Below are 22,308 nucleotides of genomic sequence, written 5' to 3'. Positions count from 1 at the left end.
AACCTTTATGTATATACATATACTACTATTGGGCCTAAGGACTACAGTGATCCCTCGCTATATAGCACTTCGACTTTCGCGGATTTTAAATGTACTATAAGCATATCTAAATATATATCACGGATTTTTCGTTGGTTCGTGAATTTCTGCGGACAGTGGGTCTTTTAATTTATGGTACATGCTTCCTCAGTTGGTTTGCCCAGTTGATTTCATACAAGGGACACTATTGGCGGATGGCTGAGAAGCTACCCAAATCAGAGCACGTATTACGTATTAAATAAAACTCCTCAATGATATACGATATACTTTCAGCGTGGTGCTTCTCATATTTGAAAGCCCGAACAGCACGTATTGATTTTTGATTGTTTGCTTTTCTCTGTCTCTCTCACTCTCTCTGACATTCTCTGCTCTTGACGGAGGGGGTGTGAATAGAGGGGCTGTTCGCACACTGGCCTAGAGGATACGGACGCTCCTCTAAAAAATGCTGAAATACTACCTTCACATTGCTCCCTTTCTTGCAGCTGCTTTGTCCGGCAGTGCTTTACATACTTAAAAGCCCAAACAGCCCTATTGATTTTTGATTTTTTGCTTCTCTCTCTCTCTCTCTCACTCTCTCTGACATTGTCTGCTCCTGACGCGCACTCCTTTGAAGAGGAAGATATGTTTGCATTCTTTTAATTGTGAGACTGAACTGTCATCTCTGTCTTGTCATGGGACACAGTTTAAACTTTTGACTAAAGGGTGTTATTTCATGTCTAGAGGGCTCTAATAATGTTAAAAAACGTATTTAGAAGGTTGTAAACAGGTTTTCTATGCTCTAACTGCGAAAATATTCGATTTATAAATCAAGAATCCTATTTCGCAGAAATTTATTTATCGCGGTAGAGTCTGGAACGGATTAACCGCGATAAACGTGGGTTCACTGTATATACTTTTCAAGCCTTGACTCATCCGTGATGTTTAATTACCAAATATTACTCATGAGTGGAGGCTAAAGGCACATGACAATAACCATCTTGAATGAAGTTGATGTAATGTCAAGAAGCTTTCCACCTACAGATACAGAGTCCAAGTGATGTCCAACAGTCCTGCCACATTCTTGCATTCCAAGTGAAATGATATGGTATTAACCTTCTCCATATGCATAAAATAAATGTAGATAAGATTGTTTCTGTTACCCATAAAATGTTTGTACAATGGTAAAATCTACTCTACTGTTTTAAAAAATGGAATCTGTATTAATCCAGTCTAAAAACTGAGTGGTGCAACAAACAGATGAAAGAAATGAATGACTGAACTACTGAGTGAACTCTCCTTGCAAGTTCCTGATAAAGCCTGGTTTATCTTGTAGAATAATAAGTGTGCAAGGGATGGGTGAAGCCCATTAATGGACTAGGGCTTATGGTCCACTGGTTTATGTTCCCCGTTTTTCGATCTTTAAGGCCTGAACCAAACACCTCTACCTCTAATTCACGCATCTTTCATTATACCTTTTTAAAGATGTCCCTTAGAGGTAGCATTTAAAAAGCACATTAATCATGACAATCTAATATTTTCTTTATAGTTTTCTTTTCTAATAAAATGTCTTCAAATTTATTATTTGCTACTAGAATTTCAGATGTGCTTTTACAAAAACTGAACTTTTAGTTTAAGGCTATAAAATGGTAAACATAACTTGTGGTTCAATATGAAGTATGCCTTCCTTATGCTGTTTGATTAAGTTGTGTTGTGACCAATGTGGTATGGAATGATGCTTTGAGCAGATGGCTATATCAACGAAGAAACAAATTTTGGCTTCATCACCATCTATTAACTACTGTACAGTGGTTATATATATTTCCTCTTAATCAGTTTTTTTTGTCAGACCTATAAGAATACCGTTAACACAATTTAGATCTTCGTAATAACAGGAAAAAAATCAATATCCAGTGTGTAATTTTAAAAAGCAAAGTAAAAATTATAAAAAAACAAACCACAAAAATCTTATCTTATCGTATCTTTCAGTTTTATAATGGTACCATTTGTAGTCAGAAGCAACACTCTACGGACTTTATTGTTATGTTCATATACAGTAATTCTAATAACACTTTGACAATTAATCTGAATTTAGACTCCTATTCTCAACATTAACTCTCAGTTCATTATACAGTAAACATGAGATATCCAATTAAATACAACACTACTGTTTGCTGGAGCTTTGTGATTTGTATTGGAGGTCATTGTACATTAAATAACGTTGGTGATAATAAAGGTGGTAGCTCTTGCCTTTTGTATGGTATTAATATTATCAAAAATCAAGTATTGGTTTCTTTAAAAGTCATAGAAACAGTAAATTTACTCACTGAATGATTCCTCACTCACTAACTGATTGACTAACATACCAAGCAGAACCCACATAAACCCAGTGAAGAATATTAACAAGTTAAAGGCTTCTCGTTTACCACCAATAAACTATTTAATTATATATGGTTTCACTGTTTTCTGCAACTCAGTTATGCCTCATTTACTTGACAGTTGTTTTAGATAATGTCCAATAATTAAGAATAAACACCATTCCCCCATGTTTTGTACTTAACATACATTTCTTTTCCTGTCATTTTCAAAGTCAGTAGCATTTCCATCTCACATCTTCAAGTGCTGGTGTTCACTTCTCGATCCAGTGAGTATCTGTATGGGGTTGTCCACGTGTACACTATTTTCCTTCCACAAAATACATAACTGTGGGGCCTACATTATGTCTGATACTGATTGATTAGAATCTATTGCCTAGTGATAGAAAAAGTAGTTTCAGAAAATAGACAGATGTATGGATGGGACACCCACCTTCATTCAACCTTCACAGGTGGCTGCATAATACTTCGATCAGGTGGTAGTGGTGCAAACCGGAACAAAAGGCAAAGGAAAGTAGAGATTAGTAAAGATTGCAAATCCATAAAGAATATGGTAATTCTTTGCATTGTAAGGGATGACCAGGAACCTTCGGAGTATGCTGTTTTAAAATGTAATTGTGACTGTGGGGTAGGAGTTTCCCACAAATCTTCTTGTTTATTGACAACTTTTGTCCTGAACCTTTGTATTGGGTGTTTGAGGAGCTGGAGCACCCCTTGGTGGCCACAACATATATAGTCAATTAAGAGTACAACTAAAAGTTAGCCATGATAAAGACAATTTAAATAAGTGGGGTTTTAGGAGATTTAAAAAATGTTCCACTGTGTTAGCCTGCCCAGCCTCTGTTGGCAAATTTATCCAGATGTTTGGTGCAAATGACTTCCTCACCACTTCTTTTATTCTTTGGGATAATAAGAAGGCAATTATTTAAAGATCTAATGTTACGACTTGAATTTTAGGGGGACAAGCATTCCAAGATATAGGAAGAAGCAAGTTCATTTAAAGCTATCATTAGCAGTATTTAAAATTCTATTCTAAAGGACATGGGTAACCAGTGTAACCATGCTAAAACAGAGGAGATGTGCTTAAAACAAAAGTCTGAACTACTCTCCCAGCATCTTGAAATGTTGTAAAAGGTCTAACTTTTGCAATGTTCCTTAAGTGAAAAACTGCAGTCCTGATAATCTGGTTAATGTGGGATTTAAAGTTTAGGTCAGAGTCCATGATTACACTGAAATGTTTTACCTCTGCCTTGACTTTCCATGCTAAGGAATCAAGTTTATTTCTGATACCCTCATTATTTCAATTTTTGCTAACCACTAACATTTCTGTTTTTTCCTAATTTAATTTGAGAATGTTACTACTCATCCAATAAGAAATGCAAGCAAGATGTTGGATTAGAGAGCCCAGAGAGTCAGGGACATCAGGTATTATACAGTAGATAAATAAAGTTGTGTATCACCTGCATAGCTGTGGTAGTTCACCTTGGGTTTAAAAATATTTTGGCCTAATGGAAACATGCCATTTGAAAAAAGCAGCAGGCCCAAAATATATACTTGTTGTACACCATATACAATATCACGGACCTCAAAATTACAGTCACCAGAATTTTCTACCTGTTAAATAAGAATGAAACCAATTTAAGCGACTACCAGAGTGACTCACCCATTGTCTAAGGCAATCAGATAAAACTACTGAGGTCTGTGGTGTGAAATGCTGCACTGAAGTCTAAAAGAACAAGAACAGATACTGTATGTGGCCTCTGTACACATTGACCCTTAAATCATTTACTACTTTAACCAGTGCAGTTTCTGTATTATTGTTTATTCTAAAACTGCCTGAAACTTATCAAGAATAGAATATTTGTTAAGGTAATCATTTAATTGCTTACAAACTGCTTTTTTCAATAATTTTACTTAAGAAAGACAGGTTAGAAATAAGCCTAAAGTTGTCAGAGACAGAGGTGTCTTAAGATAACTTTTCTTGAGCAGGGGTTTAACATCTGCAGTGCTTAGACAATCTCCAGTATTTTGTCTTTAGATCTTTGAGTCTTTCAAGGTATTTTAGTGCTGGAGGTCTTCTTAATTTTTTTAAAGGCTACTATGTCAGTCAGCTGCACCCGTCACCTTACTTTTTACATCACAAACCATATTAAGCCAAGTATTACAATCAGACTGAATGTTTAGAATATTAGGAAACTTTGAGGCTGCAGGAGAATTAAAATATAATTTTAACAATATGCTTTTTAGCATATTTAACTTTTTAGTTGTCGTTACCAACATTTCTACATCAAATAAAATGCAGAAATAGTCAGATATATTCATGATTTGCCACACATCAACTTTTAATATCTTTAAATGCCCCTTATCATTTGCTACTTTTAGTTTAAAGAATTGTTTACTAAACATATTCAAGGCCATTCTATTTGTCATTTTGCATATCCTCCAATACATAAGCTTTTGACTTGATGTATGCCATATTCTTCTTTACTAGCTGGTACCTTTTAGCCTCTCAGCTATATCCACAGACCACTAGTGATTAGAATTTGTTGGGAGGTTGACTCTCATCTTATTTAATGGCTTCTCATTTAATCTTGTGTGTACTTGCTTCTCCTAGGGTTATAAATGAAACAAGAATGGAGTATCTTCTGTCTCTGGCTTGTTATACCTGCCTCAGGCAGTGGGGTGTTAAACAGCAGCTATTTTAAATCTATGTCTTTGACATGTTTTAACTATTAGACACATATTTTTTCATGGCAACAATGCTGGACATTTGAATTGTGAGCAAGTGAGCAGTTGCAGCTATTTCACTTTGGAACTTCTAGAGCAGGAGTTCACCCAGAATGGTGTGTTCAGCTTTGGCTTCCATTTTATCAACTACTGTGGGGTAAACAGGACCATTTGCTGTTCCATACAAGCACTTACCATTTGCCACAGCTATATTATAGAAAGTCTACATACAGTATATGCACTGTTCAGATTCTTCTTGCAAGGCATTACAGCAGGTGGCAGGTCACACCAGACCCAGACAAATCTTACTTCAGTCTGGGGCATTGTACAGAATGCTGTCTAAGAATTTAGACAAAATAATCAGCCCCAGTGCACATTTTATCTCATGTCTTTTGGTAAACTGTGCATGTGAAAAGACATCCATATAAACTTAGAATATTTTTTACTTTAAGTGATAACACCTTTGAATACCACATAATAATAATATGCCTCAAGATGTGTGTACACTGGAGTGCTTTTAAATATACCTTTAGGTCTACTAATTATATGAATCATTATTACAATTTAATATAACTGTTTAACTTCCTATGCATGTGAGATTTTATACATAAGAAAATGAATAGAAATCAAACTAATTAATTTAACTGTGACATTCAGGAGAAAGATGCAACTAATCAGAGTGGTAGGATTGTAGGTGGGAGTGCTTGAAACACCAGATTATTGAGGTTAGTGAATGACATTGCATAGGGCAGTATTTCTCTGCCAAACACAGGGCGTCTTTCTAACCATTTTGACAGGTTGTGTATACACAAGGCACAGTTAACAGGCTGTATACACAAATGACTATTGAGTGTGTCGATATAATTCTGTGCCTCAATAAAAAATTTCATGAAACACTGTACAGTAAGCTAAAAGGAACAGTTGGTTATACATACTCACGTAACAAATAAATTCTTACATGCATAATGCAAAAGTAAAACCTTTTTAGAGAAATATATCCTTATTTAATTGTTGGTGTTATTAATCTTTTTAATTAATAATTTATCATTTAAAGGAGTTGACTAGAATTGTGATAAAACTTTCATTCCTAGTTAATTTTGTTTATTATTTGATGTTTAAAAATCTTTATTGTTATTGCTTAATATGTACTGCAAAACTTCTTAGAAATGCTGTTGGGACTTCTTCTCTAACTTAAAATCACTGATCAACTTAAAATATCTAAATTAATATATGGTATATAACAGAAGTATGTCTAAAGCAAATTGTTTTAAAAATATATATTGCGCAACACACAACACTACTTACAAAAAATGTTGCCCAGGCAATCATTAAAGTTTCTCAATGTATTGATTGTTTCCTGCAAATCTATACTTCATGGTCAAAATTTATGAATATTTAAACCAACACTAGGGCTAACTTTACATAAGTATATATGATATTAAACATCCATTAAGTGTAAGAAGCTGATGATGGATAGGATATGCCAGTCCTTGTCTCTAATGATTTGATGGCTTCTTTTATTGCTCAAAAATTGATTAGGAATTTCAAACCTAAAAGAAAAAAAAATCTATTTTTATTCCCAACTTTTTTTTTTTCAAAACTGAAATTGAAGTTCCACTTTAGTAAGTGTCCAATTCCTTTTTAATAAAAAAGAAATGCTAGTAAATCAGAAATTCCCATGAACAAATTTTGTTCAGACTTATCAGTACCATAATGTTACAGGATAAATTGTTACAACTGATCCCATAACGTGAAAACTATTAACAACTGAAATTAATAACAATATCTTGTTACAATGGCACCTGTCAAGGGTTGGACAGTCTGTTCTTGAAGGTGATGTTCTGGAAGTAGGAAAACTGGGCAAGTATAAGCATCTAAGCCACTCTGACAGAGGCCAAAATGTGATAGTTAGACCACTGGGTCAGAGCATCTCCAAAACAGCAGATCTTGTGGAGTGTTCCATGATATGCAGTGGTCCAAGCAAGGAAAATCAGTGAACCAGTGACCGAGTCATGGGTGTACAAGGCTCATTGATGTGCATGGTGAGCAAAAGCTAGTCTATCCGGCCCAGTCCCACAGAAGAGCTACTGTAGCACAGATAGCTGAAACGTGTAATGTTGACCATCGTGTTAGAACACACTGTGCATCACAGCTTACTGTGTATGGGACTGTGTAGCTGCAGATCTATCAGAGTGCCTATGCTGGCCCCAGTCCACCACCAAAAGTGCCTACAATGGGCACATGAGTGTTAAAACTGCACCCTGGAGTAATGGAAGAAAGTAGACTAGTTTGATGAATTATGTTTTCTTTTAGGTCATGTGGACAGCCGGGTATGTGTGCATAATTTCCTGGGGAAGAGATGACTGCAGAATGCACTATGGGAAAAAGGCAAGCCGGTTGAGGCACTGTGATCCCCTGACCAATGTTCTAATAAGAAACCTTGGGTCCTGGCATTCACTGAATGTTACATTGACACATATAAACTACCCAAAGATTTTTACAGACCAGATACACCCCTTCATGGCAACAGTATTCACTGCAGAAATTTCTTAGGAATAGTTTGAGGAACATGGCGACTAGATCAAGGTGTTGACTTGGCCTCCAGATTCCCCAGATGTTTATAGTATTTGATTGACCATCTGTGGGATGTTCTGGCAAAACAAGTCCGATCCATGGATGTCCCATCTCAACTTACAAGACTTAAAATATCTGCTGCTTATGTTTTAATGCCTTTCGCCACAGGGCACATTCAGATTTCTTATGGAGTCAATAACTCAATGGGTTAGAGCTGTTTTGGTGGCACAAGGGGAACCGATACAATATTAGGCAGGTGGTTTTAATGTTGTGGCTGATTGGTATATGTACCGTAGGCCCACTTACCCACTGACTGCTCGATACAACTAGTAAATGCCTCTATTATATTAGAAAAGTTTTCGGTTGTGTGATATTCAGCCTTGACCCCTCCTACCGCTCATCCGATCATTAATCCTACTGCACACATCCTCTCTCTGTATCACCCTGTGACACTCTCAGTGCTAACTCACCCTTCAACGCAGTTAGTTATAATGGCAAGGCAGAATAGCAAATTATCTATTCAAGAACATCGCATTTTAGATTGTGCTTTTTTTTGTATTACTTTTTACTACATTTTATTATGCTCTGATATTTTAAATAGAATAATGAATTTAGTGGCTTACACTTCTTGTGAAAAATGTCTTTGCTGTCCAATGGAAGTTGCAGGCAAACAGCATCATCCATAGCCTCAGGTTATTCTGTAATTTGACTTTATAGAGCAAGAAATGTATTACATTTCTGTTAATTTTTTTTCTGTATCTGCTTATTCCAGTGCAGGTTTAAAAAGGGACAGAGTAGCTTTGGGCATAAAGAGGGAGTAAATGTTTCACAAGCTACCTACAATTGTAGGGCATACTCACACACTTTCACTCATTCTGGGCCAATTTGGATGGCATATTCATAATTGTTATAAAATGTAAATGGCAGACTATAAGACCTCATTCTCCAACTATTCGACATGCAAACACAATTATTCTTTTTATCTTCAAAACCATTTTCTATGGTACATACAATTATTCAACTTAAAATCATCTATCAAGCACATCTGTCTCGTTTAAAATTGTCCAAAATGTTTCCAGGGCAAGATACAACCTGCAAATGTTGCAATCAAGTTCCAGACTCATTGAGTCATATGTTTTGGGCATGTGCCAATTTAACAATTTTAGACCAAAATCTTTAAATGCTTTGGTGTCACAATCCCTCCTAATCCATTAACATCTGTGTTTGGTGTACCTGTAGATGGGCTTAAAGTGGAGAAGGACAAACAAACTGTAATTGCCTTTACTTCACTACTGGCACATAGACTTATCTTGCTCAACTGGAAGAATCCTAACTCACCTCTTTTCAGTCATTGGGTAACCAATGTTATATACTACTTGAAATTGGAAAAAATTAAATACTCACTTAGAGGATCTGTGCAAAACTTTTTTAAAACCTGCCAAGATCTAACTAATAATAATTTAGAATAAGCATTTAAATTGAGGAAGTGAGTGCTCTTCCCCTTTTTATTCTATTTATTTACTTACTGATCTTTTCTACTATTAAAGTTTCACTCTGTTGATCTAGCTCTCTCATGGGTGGGGGTTGTCTTTATTTGAACCTACTTTTGTATAATTTGAGTTGCTAGTTTGAAATGTTGTTTGATTTTAATAAATTCAATAAAATGATTAAAAATAAAAAAAACACTGTATACATGTAAATTCAGTGACAGCCAAATGTGTCTCTGCACACTTCCCTCATGGAGACTGCTTTTTGATATACATTGTAAGACACTAGGGGTTGCTGTTGCCCCTTTCAACCCAACAGACACAAAAACTGAACACAGAGTAAAATCACCAAGAAGGTTTTTTAATAATTTTTTTACTGGTTGTCGTGCCCTGAAGCACCTCCGCCACCATAAACTGGCAATACAATAATACTAAATACAATAAACCAACACAAATCTCTTCTCCATACCTCCCAGCATGGTCTGTCCTACTCCTCCTGACTATGGCTCATTTGCTGGGTCTCAAACAGTGTCTGACCCAGAAGTGCTTCGGTTCTTCTGTCCATGTGATTTTCCTGCACTTCCAGATAAGATGGAGAAGTTGAGTTTTCTGTCAGCCCAGAAGTACTTCAGAATTTCTTTCCCTGTGACTTGATAGTACTTCCAGGCTATGTAAAAACTATGAGTCCCCAGGTTCCCCTGCCGAACTCCAGATCCCATGGTGTCCTGTGGGAATCCGGGGCACCGATACGCTGTAGGGAAATCACCATCTAGTATTCTGGGGGAGGCAGTGTCCCACAGTAGGTGCCTTACCCCATCCTTCTCCTCTTTTTAGAGGTTCTGCCAAGGTTTGGTTGCTGGAAGCTGCCCTGATATTTTCCAGTTCTTGTTTACCCAGTATTCAATAGAGTAAGTTTAGACAATAAATGAAAAGTTGTATGAATATACGTTTATATTATAGATAAGCAGGCTGTATAACTAAAAGCATCTGGGTGCACACCAAAGCACCTCATTTAATCTGAGTCAAAATTACAAAAGAACTGATGAAAGAATCAAAAAATACTAAAGGTATAGCTCTTTAGAATCATGGGGAGTCAGTCCTTACATCTTTCTGCCATTTTTAAAAATAATAAGAATATATAACATTGTGTTATATTGTGTTTGCAAATATTAATTGTCTTAACTACTTATAACATTACGATTTTTGAGTATCTTGGCAAAAATTTGCACAACAGAGGTTTTCAAGTTGGCAATGATGGTATCCCTTCAAAACTAAGAAAAGGTGATGTTAGATTTAAAAACAGGACATTAATATGTAAACTTGCAGAAAAGCTTCTACTGAATTATTTTAATTATGCAATTAAAAGCCATGTTATCATTTGCCTCTAGCCTGAAGATTTAGATCCTTTCCAAGACACTTTAGAAGAACGGAGATACCCTGGAGAAGTTACAATCCCCAGTCCCAAGCCAAAATATGCACAATGCAAAGAAAGCAAAAAGGATTTGATAACGTAAGCATTTTGGGAGGTGCACTGTTATAAATATAATGATGTGCTTGTATACAACATATAAATTTACATATGTATATATATTTATTTGCCCTCTTGTTGTTTTGCTTTAAAATGACAATATTATCTCTCTTTTGCACAAATAGCATGCTTACATATGCAGCATTTTACTGTTGCAGTCTCCCATTTACCTAACTTGTTAGCTAATGTGTATTGGCTTTTTATTATTTCAGATGCTTTATTGTAATAAAACATCACTTTCATGTAATTCATATTGCAGCTTTCTGTAAATTTGCTTATGAACCCATTGCAGACAGTGAAGCTAAACTGGAAACAATGAAACTATGGAAAACTCTTTTTAAACATACTTACTCTTTTGGTTGTTGTGTTTTTTTTTTCTTTTTGTTTGTTTTTTTTTTTTTTTTTTTGTTGGTGGCAGATGTCCAACACCAGGGTGTGATGGGAGTGGTCATGTGACTGGTAATTACGCCTCACATAGAAGGTGTGACTTCATTTTTTCATGGTGGATTCTGTCTTTTCGATTTATTGTTTTCAGCTTACCTCAATAATGCTGTCAAACAATAGTGTTAATTCTCACTGTTAACCCTTTGAGTAATAGATGTTGTAAAATTGGAAGCATGCTAAATCAGTTATGTATAGTAAATGTGTTTGATTGCGAGTCTGTTTTGGAGTGCATCATTTTTCTACCTGTTGTTTAAACTTTTGAAATGGTTAACCCTGGCACTGAAAATTGTATATAATATTTAATAGAATTTAAAATCAAAGTGTACATTAAAATATAAGTAAAACATGTTTTATTTTAAATAATCTTTATACTATTCAGAGGGTTAACTATGATTTAAACAACCCAGTATTCAGCACTTGCACCATCGCTTTCTTGCACATGCTTCTTTTTGTTTTGTTCTGTTATGTTCTTAAATATTACTATTATTTTATTGTCTATTTTGTCCTAATTTTGTATAAGGTGGAAATGGATTTCATGTAGCTAATATCAGTGTCCTGACATATTTTCCAGTCTGTCTGGCTGTCCCTTAGCTGACAAAAGTATACGAAGCATGATGGCAACCAACTCACAAGAGCTCAAGTAAGATTTAAACTCCTTATTTATATATACACATGCTTATTGTTTAGTATATAACATAGTTTACAGTACATATTTATGCATTATGATTAGTTATATGATAAAGATTAAGCCTGATAGATGATCTTCTTTTTTATTTAGTAAAGTTGGTACCTGAATCTCGGTATTCATGTAAATAAAATGCTTTCATTTTTAATATACAGGTGTAAGTCAACAGTTGGGCAATGAAAATACATATGTTTTCATGGCTCCAGCCTTGTTACTACTTACCAAATTTTATAGACATATCTGTGCACCTATATAAAAAGAAATGAAAATTATCACTAAAAGTAATTATACAATTGACTGGACTATTATATTTAACCTATACTAATAAAATGCAAAGCCCCCACTGACTCATCACTAATTCTCCAACTTCCCGTGTAGGTAGAAGGCTGAAATTTGGCAGGCTCATTCCTTACAGCTTACTTACAAAAGTTAGGCAGGTATCATTTCGAAATTCTATGCGTAACGGTCATAACTGGAACCTACTTATGTACATATATACGGCCTCAGCCTGCAGCTTGGTCGCCGTGTGAGGCAGAGTTGCGTCCCTCATCGACACGCCTCCCATGTAATTGAGTGCCTGCCCATATAAGGCCGTCAGTCGGCAGCAATTCAATAGACATGCTGCCGCTAAATATCCGCGGGTGAAGGACTGTGTTTATGCAAATGAAGATGAGATAGTCAGGGATAGACTAGTGTTTGGCACAAACTCAGCGAAAGCACGAGAGAAACTTTTCAGTGCCGGGTCTTAGCTAACATTAAATAAAGCCATGGACATGGCAAGATCGCACAAGATAGCACAAGCATAGCTGAGAACCTTCGATACATGTACTCCGAGCGGCTCACGTGAACTGACTGTGAACGCAGTACGCAGAGAACAAGGAAGAGCTCCAAAGAGCACTGTACAAAAAAAGCATTACACAATTGAGAAGGCATCAAAAGAATATGAAGCGATTGACGCATACAAGCATATTCATAAGTGCAGCTACGGCGGAAACAAAGCTCGGTATAAACCTTAACTTTAAATTAAGTTCATAGACAGGCTGCTGCTGGCATTTGTCATGCCTACGACGAATACGATATTCGCGAGATACAAGTTTAATGAGAAGATGCAGGGTATAAACGAGACTTTTGATCACTTTGTAACGGAGTTAAAATTGCTGGTTTAGGACTGTGCTTATGCAAACGAAGATGAGATGGTCAGGGATAGAATAGTGTTTGGCACAAACTCAGCAAAAGTGAGAGAGAAACTTTTAGGTGCCGGTTCTGAGCTAACATTAAATAAAGCCGTGGACATCGCAACATCGCATGAGATAGCACAAGCACAGCTGAGAACCTTCGATGCATGTACTCCGTGCGGCTCACGTGAACTGACTTTGCAGGACTGGGAAAGGTAAACCAGTGCATGAGTTTTTGATGTCTCTGATAAAGAGGAAAACGAGCTATTTATTGATGCAGTAAGAAAGGAACAACCCTCTGAATCTGAACAAGCCTTTGTAGACATATCAATAGGAAAGCAAGGTGTAAAGCTTAAGTTTAAATTAAGTTCATAGACACGCTGCCGCTAAATATTCGCAGGCAAATCCACAACTTAATACCGGGAATACCTGTTAAACATCTTAGATTCACGAGTACCGATTTGGGTAGTGAACACTTCGATGAATGAAACCTGTTATCTTTACAACGGTTGACAAACACGGAATATAACTTGAACACAAAACATCCTCCAAATACGAACCTGATTGAAAGAAATAATGATAATCAAATCCTTGATGACAGCAACACTCATAACAGTGACAAAACAATTATATTGACAATCATGTTACGTTATTTTTAAAATGTTTCCTTTTATTTTTTATAACTTCTTTAACACACTACTTCTCCACTGCGAAGCGTGGGTATTTTGCTAGTAATATAACATAATACTATTATATATGTATTTTAATAATTATCCTTTATTAGAATTTCTCATTTTCTATATGAAAAAACTATTTAAATTAAATGAGACATTTGAATTTTACACATGATGTTATTCATCTGCATTCACTTACAGGAGAACTTCAGAAAGATTCATCAGTTTTAATAAAAGACCAAAAGTTCTTTATTTTTAGTAAGAAAAATAAGTTTGATGATCTGACAGTTTTACATTTTAAAGGTTTTGAATATCATTCTCTCAAATTCCACAAATCAAGCAAAATTAACTTATGAGTATATTTTGCGATTTTTTTAGTTTGAGTCAGTTTTTTTTATATATTTTTATGGCAATGAGTCATTTTAAAAAATAAAAGTGATAACAGAATGTTATTGCATGTGTAGGAAGCCTACATTAAATTCATGCTTTTTAAAAGTACTTTACAATGTCATATAGTTAAAAATGTAACCTAACTATTCTTGTTGTAGCTGAATAGCTGTCATAGATAGCTGATTCCAATTCAAGTGATGTAAAAATGGCACTGGTTGATGTGCATTACTGGTGAAGCATCTGTGACTAACTGTTGTTCAGTTTTCTTAAACATGACCTTTTTTGAAAGTACCCAATAAAGAGTTAAGATCTCAGTTGAAGTTAAAAGTAAAATTTCCAGAGAATAGAACTGGAGCTTTACTGATAAATTGTAGTGCCATAGAATTTTCACTGTTAATTTAATATAAGATTTTTGCAATTTTTTGGATTCAAAAAAGGTAAAAATTCCAATAACCATCCAATAGGCATATAGTGCAGTCCTACCTTTCTCCACCGTAGTAACAATTTCACACCAGTAAATTACCCACTAAATGGCAACTCATATAGACAATATTGTGAAAATACCAAAAAATAACTATAATAATGAACAGTACAAAATCACTATCAGTATTACCCTATAAAAACAGAAAAGCAACTGAAATAAGTTTCCCATTTAGCTACAGTATTAATATTATAAGAACCAATTAATTAATTAAACTACATACTTACTTAAAATTACTTAAAACCATTATTTTTTAAATAACTAGGGGGCTCGCTATGCTCGCCAACCCCCAGGCGGGCGCTACACGCTAGCCACTTCGCGGCTCTGCCGTCTGCGTATGGGGAAGCAGATGCACGATTTAAACAGATTGTTATTTTCATAGGAATTGTTAGATATGCATAATAAACCTAACTATTTTACATTACAGCGAGCAGTTAACCATAGTAAAAAATAGTAAAATGTAATAAATTGAAAGAAAATTATGTTTCATGTTGCGTTAGAGGTATTTGTTGTGTTATATGTTTTCATTATGTTTGGCTTTGAAATTAACAGGCAAATACTTTTTAAACTTACACTTTTACTGTAAAATTTCAGTAAAAACATATTTGGAATTAACTTTTGGTCAATATCGCATTGAATTTTGATTCTGTGTTTGTACTTACATCGTGACAACGCAACGTATAACTGCCCATAAGTGAATATCATTTCTTTCTCTTTAATAAATAAACTGACTTTTTTGAATGTTTCTCCCTGTGATTTGTTAATTGTCATAGCAAAAGCTATTCTAACAGGAAACTCTAAACGTTTTAATTTCGAATGGCATATCAAGATCTCCTTTGGTGCCTAATATTATATGTGGAAGATGTACTACATTACCTTTCTTGTCGCCTGTTAAAATTTTACATGTCAGAATTGTTCAACCAATTTGAATACAACTAATCTTGTCCTATTGCATAGCCCATCACTCATACATAAATTACAAAATAACATTATGATACATCCTTCTTTCAACAGTAATTCGGCCAGTGGAAGATCGGGTGGTTTTAATGGTTGTAGATATTCTACAGGATATTGTAACTTGTAAGTTGTGACCACCAACTGTTTCAGCATAATCTATTGATACGCATTTAACCAATTTGCCGTGTAACTGATCAACAATTTTCACGTTAATTCGTTTGACTTCATCGTTTCTCAGTGCTAGGATTGTCTGTGTAATCATTGGGAACTTAAAGTGAGAAAAAGGTAAAAATTTATAAGAGGCGGGACCCCCTCTACTAACTTGAAAAAATCTCTTGGCAATAGTCTAATCTCGTCTCAAGATTTTCTTTTATAATAGAGAGACTAGGAATTTGGAAAGTAATTGATTTCTTGTATATTAGCAACATCAAAGATGACATTTATCTTAAAGATTTTAGTTCCAGACCAATGATACTCAGAAGCAAAAGCAACTCTTTAAACATTGATAAGCCATATCCCCTGCTCAGTGTGCTGTAACGTATACCACTAAGTAACTCTTTCAGCACATGCAAGCTTTAATCCTGCCCTGTTCTTGCTATTTGCTGTAAAATCAAACTTTTTGTGCATTGTACAAACTGTATAGCACAGCACAGTCTTTGCTGCATGCCCAGCAGCTTCGACCTTTAGCCTATAGATCAACTGCAGCTCCCTTTCTAAACACTTCCTATATTTATATCACTTAGAGAGCTGCATCTTTCCTGTTTAATTAATTAGTTCATTGTTAAGAGGCATGTTGATAAATTCCATTCTTTTCAATAATGATCTGAAGATAGTCTTATTGAAACTTACATAATTGCTTTTCTCTCCCATTCATTTTCAGACATGTGACATTTTTTAGTACTTTTGTGGTTAACTTACCTATAGCAGCAACAGAAGGGTACTACTGTATGAGCTGCTTGCGCATGTGTATCTCTTTCCTGGCATTGTATTAGGGATACAAACAGCAGTCAGACAAGTAAAAGAGAAAACATGCAAAATGCACAAATTTTTGTAACCGCTCTCAAGGTAAAACTGAAACTGATAGTTAAAATGATCCCAAACAGAGGCCTCTCTTTGCCATTTCCAGTACATCCTGTTTACCAAACAGACTCTCTGGTCATATGAGCCATTTCAGAGCCTCTTTTTATACTTTACATACAAAGTTAGATCAGACAACACAACTACAAAGCTGATGATTGACCTTTCACCCTGGGTACCGCTGTACTAGGTATGCTTAGGAACAACCTAGTTTTTGAACATAATGTTTATTATGGACAATCTATGAATAGCACAGAAAACAAATAAATTACACTGCAGAATCAGATCAGATATGTCATTCCTTCCAGTTACATCTCTCCATCCAACTTTGTCATTCCCCTTTTAAGCACTGAAGCCCTTCAGTACAACTATAAGCAATAAGTGGGATTTTTTTCAAACAATTAATCCAGAGTTTCTAAAAAGAACAGTGTAAATAAATTTTAGATAAATGCACAAAAACAAACAAGTTTTCAACTGAAAATCACATTGTGGCATACTCTATAGTCAAATGTACAATCCCCAGCTGGTGACTTGTAAGTATCCCTAGACCTGCCCAAGGCACTTCCATCCTCAGCTAAGTACCTTGGTTCCAGAACTAACCCTATAGGCCAAACTTATTTAATATTTTTTCCCTTTCATTAGCTACAGTATATAAAATTGAATGTATAATAATTGAGCACATTCAGAATTACCATGTTTTATATCAAGTTCAATTTTAACATCATCCCCAGCCCTTTTGGAGAACTATGAAATCAAATGGTCCAATATATAGTTATCACTTAAATATGCCGAAGCATCTAAAAGGTTACCTGAGGACAGAGTTAGGGGTAACAAGATAAAAGTAACGTGCATTACTTTAAAAAAAAGCAGATAGTTGTTACTGCATTACTATGGAATCTTATTCACGCCACTCTAAAAATAAATTATTTTACAGAATTATTGGCTTTATTTGCAAAGACTTTTTTCTGCTGTTTTTGGTATAACATTGCATGCGTGCACTCTGGGCATCTAGTGACATTTGAGAGAAAGATTAAGCACGTGCATAGCACACAATCAAGCAAAAATAATTAAACAGAATTTATAAGTGGACCTTTAATATTGTCTGTGCTGAGCGGTAAATTTAATTGGCCCAGTTTAGGACCATAGCGAGCCTATGATTACCACAGTGCCACTGTGTCAAGAAGCAAACATGGTGGATGGTACAACATTCCTTTGCTTGTACTGCATGCAATCCAGTAACATATACCTATAAATAAAATGTCAGGATAGTTTTAACCCAACTATTTCCTATGGATATTTTGAAACAGTATGATCAGGTGACACAGCAGCCAATGTTAATACTCAGAATCTTCAAGGGTTCAGGGTGAGGATACAAAAAGAGCATGGATGTTGTTTACTTCACAGTAGATGAAGGACTAAATGTATTTATAAAATTCTTGAAAGTTACTAAATTTAGCTGTGTTTATGGTCAGTTTCATGAAGGTTCATATATGTGCATAAGATTCAAAAATAAATACTGGCTAGTGAAATGTGCAGTTTTTCATACGAAAGAAGAAAAAGTAACAGCAAAGTAATGGACTGTTTGGAACATATGTCATTTAATAATAATTAAATAACATATTTAATTACTTTTTGTGAGTTATGAGTAATTTAAGTTACTTTTAAAAGTAATGTTCCCTAACACTGCCAGAGGGTATTTATTGAAAGAGAGTCACTGATTGTATAAATACTGCATACATCTTATTTACGGTTTATTTAAGGTTGTATAATTTCTACAAACAATATTGAGCAATGATTAGTAAAACTTAGTATCTTGTAACACAATTTCTGTTTTGCACATAATAGAAGAAATTGATTGTTTTAAGATTTAATTTGAGACATAGACAATTAAAGATGCTTAAGTAATGCTTCACATTGTGGTAAAGCGAGGTCCGCAGTTTCTAAATAAATAACCGCCGCACTCGCGTCTTTGTATGGGGGGACATGGTAGCATGGCGAGAATGGTTCCCAATGCGGGAGCGGATGGCCCTGCACTTATTGCACAGATCTAGCATCTCCTGCGACCCCAATTGGCGGCAGGAGCTGCTGATTGCTGCAGCTGTGCCACATCCCCACTTTAAAAAGGTAGGCGCGAGTGTAGGACGAAGAGAAAATCTATAAAAACAAACAGAACAATCAACCAGATCAGAGGAAAACTGACTGGCCAGTGACCATGAGGTTGAAAGTGAAATGGAAGAGAGACAGAGATGGAGAGAGCACAAGTGAAGCAGGTGGTCGGGAGTGAGCCTCAGGGCCATGGAAACCGGAGGTGATGATTGGGACGCTCCTACTGAGCACTTTCTTGGGGAGTAGGAGTGACTTGAGTGACTGTGTCTAACCGCAAGGGCCAATGGTGAGTGGCAGGATAGACATGTGGGGCTCGTCGGGTTGTCTTGCAGAGGCTAAAGGAAGGGCAGCAGGGAACTAAGCCCCGTTAAGAAAACTGACTGCACTTGCCAGCGGGTGTCTCCTTACATTGCAAGGTCTAAACATGATAAATGGAGAGTAGCATTGGGGCTCACTGTTTTTATAAACTGTGTCTGGATTTTAACCTCATCATTTGTTTGGATTTATTTATTGGATTTTAACCTCCATTGGGCACCTTTACTTTATGGATTATTTATTTATTGACATTTTGGAGCACTGCACCTTTTTGGACACCGTGTTTTTCGTGAATTGTTGTTAATAAAAGCAGTAGCACTTTTCACCATGTCCTTGCTTAGTGTGTTTGTCCTCATCTGCTCAGCTCATCCTGGTCAAGACTATCAAGTGCAAGAGGCTCCAAAAAATGAAGAGGGAGCAAGGAGCCAACCCACACCGTCACACAGATCTCAAGACCCAATGTCATTTACCAAGATATAGTATGTCTATATCTTTCCCAACCCATAACAGTGTTTTGATTGGCATCACACTGGAATTGTTACCCCTCATCTTGGATTTATTGAATCGACATGGCAACTCCACACAACTTTGTTATGATGACCACTCAGACTGAGTTTGACAACCACAGTTCACAACATTGGTACCCATTTCTTATATGCTGCATATAAGTTACAATATACATTTTTAATTTTTGTAAAATTATCAATAATGTGTTGTTCATATGTTTAAGACTTCAATTCAAGTAATGTTTTAATTTCTACTTGATATGTTAAAGGACGCTTAAACTAGGTGCTCCTTAAAAGGGAGACCCTTCATATTCGTAGTCTAGCAAGGATAATTGTTATGTCCTGTTGTACAATAAATATATGGTGATTGCCTGTTACAAATGCACTTTTAGATTACAAAATTATTTTTTAAAATTCTGCGTCATAAAATCTTACATGCAAAAAATATTGAGTGGTATTCCGGTAAAGCAGCCAACGATGTTGAACAGAATTAACAGCCCAAAAAAATGACTACATTAACAACAAATAAATATTTTTTAAATATTGTAAAGAAGATACTCTTCTTTCCCTCCCACAAACCAATCAATTAGCGGGACACTTTAAATTGGCCTAAAGTGAGTGATTACAGATTTGTGCAATACCAGGCTTTAATATGGTCTGCTGTCAATTACAGATTTGTTTTTTCCTTGCACCTGATGCTACCAGAACACTCCAGCCCCATGTATCTCTAAAATGAATAAATCATAAATTAATTAATAGATGAACAATGTGAAGTGTTTTAAAAAGCAACTACTGTAGTACTAAAGCACTAAATGAGTAAACTTTTATTTGTTTTGGCCTCCCACCCTTCATAATCCATAAGCTAAAACACCCTCTTTGCCATATTTGCAGGTCTTTATGCTTGTCTCCTGTATGTGCTTTCAGTCAAATTTTTAATGTCACACTCAAGATATCAAAGTAACAGAAACTCACATAATGAACCCTTGATAAAATATTCAACCATCAACACTATTGGAAAATATTATCGTCTGTGAATATGAATTGCAAATTATGTTTGGCCTTATAATTGGACCACTTTAAAAAGACTGATTTATTTGGATAATTTAACATCTCAATGTAAAGCATTTATTTATTGAATAACATTGTACTTAAACATTTCCATCTTAATATTTTGTTTTAATATTCATTTTACTTTGTGTTACCATTATTTTTACTTGCATTTTCATTTCTTTGTTTACTGTTATACTTTTCATTTATGATGTCATTGTTTGTTACATGTTCATTATTTCTAAATGTATTTTCATATTATATTAGATTTCTGTTCATCAATTTTTTGTCAATAATTAGAAATGAGGCAAATGTAAATAATGAGTTAATAGCAACTTGCTGCAAAGAGGCCTTCCTAATATACAGAATTCTGATAGTTTATCCATCCATCCATTTTCCAACCTGTTGAATCCAAACACAGTGTCATGGGGGTCTGCTGGAGCCAATCCCAGCCAACACAGGGCGCAAGGCAAGAACTAATCCCAGGCGGGGCGCCAACCCACTGCAGGACACACACACCCACACTCACACATCAAGCACACACTAGGGACAATTTAGAATCGCCAATCCACCTAACCTGCATGTCTTTGGACTGTGGGAGGAAACCGGAGTACCCGGAGAAAACCCACACAGACACGGGGAGAACATGCAAACTCCATGCAGGGAGGACCCAGGAAGTGAACCTGGGTCTCCTAACTGTGAGGCAGCAGCGCTACCACTGCACGTTTATGTTTTTTATAACACTTTATATGGCAAAAGGAATTTGAAGAGGTTTGATAATTAGTTAATTTTGCACAACATGCAAATATGAAAACTAGTCTCTAAAATAATTGACTGTTGTACAGTAATGCACTGATAAAAGCTATGCTCTCAAGTTCTACTAAATATTTTCCCAAGAAATAAAGATTGAAAATAGAAATAAAATTCCAGAGGACACACCTTAGAAAATAAGCCAGCCCTTTTTTAATTAATTTGAATCCCAGTACTGCTCCTAAATTGATTGGGTCCTGCAAAAGGGGCACCTCAGAAAAAATGAAGGTTTTTAAACAACTTGTACAATTTACTTTCTCCCATCCAAAATGAATAAGTAAAAGTAAAACTGTTGTGGATGAGACATTTCATAATTAAAACAATAAGACTTTGGGTATTAACCTAAGATCTAAAGATGTGGAGAGTTACATTTGCATTTACATTGACCAAACTTGCAATACATAGTGTAATTACTTTTTCCATGCATTTTAAGTTATAATAACCTGTATATACAGTATTTTGACACTTTGTAGTTAGAGAGGTAGCATATTGTTTTGTTCAAGAATCTTAATGAGATTAAATATATTTTGATATTACTAAGGTGCAGAGGTAAACTGGCTTTTCTAAATGTATCCTGTATGTGTGTGTGTGTGTTTGTGTCCGTGTCTGTATCTGTTTGAACTTTTTTGTTAATTGGTGTTACATTTTGATGCATCTTTTGCTTTTTACGTGCTGATGAGGGGTTAGGTTCCATTATCCAGTTACACTAAATGGAAACCTAAAAATCTCAGAAACCTTCAGTAGCCATTTAGTAAAAGAATTAAAAATGAATTGCTTCACTTTTCAAGTAAGGGTTCTTGGAACCAATGAATGCTATGCTTGAACCATTCATAAAATCTGTATATCTACTGATTGCAAACTAACTTTTTCTGTTGATTTAATTGTCTGTTATTGAGTAGCGCAGAACTTTGTACTTATAAAATATTACATAATAT

The 22,308-nt window shown here is 35.4% G+C and overlaps 1 protein-coding gene across 15 annotated transcripts in view; it reads left to right on the top strand.

The window, feature by feature from the left end:
- The window catches only part of LOC120526013 (myelin transcription factor 1-like protein), a 614,625-nt gene that overhangs the window by 540,988 nt on the left and 51,329 nt on the right, over positions 1 to 22,308 (top strand). For 12 of the 15 annotated variants that reach the window (XM_039748823.1, XM_039748819.1, XM_039748831.1 and 9 more), the window contains 3 exons: positions 10,567 to 10,688; positions 11,125 to 11,187; positions 11,722 to 11,790. In XM_039748823.1, coding sequence (XP_039604757.1) covers positions 10,567 to 10,688; positions 11,125 to 11,187; positions 11,722 to 11,790 — 254 coding nt within the window. The remainder of the gene's footprint in view (positions 1 to 10,566; positions 10,689 to 11,124; positions 11,188 to 11,721; positions 11,791 to 22,308) is intronic. The other 3 variants (XM_039748834.1, XM_039748829.1, XM_039748825.1) reach the window with 1 other exon arrangement.

The sequence above is a fragment of the Polypterus senegalus genome, chromosome 3 (assembly GCF_016835505.1).
Source record: "Polypterus senegalus isolate Bchr_013 chromosome 3, ASM1683550v1, whole genome shotgun sequence".
Classification (NCBI taxonomy): Eukaryota; Metazoa; Chordata; class Cladistia; order Polypteriformes; family Polypteridae; genus Polypterus; species Polypterus senegalus.
This window is presented reverse-complemented; position numbering and strand designations above follow the sequence as displayed.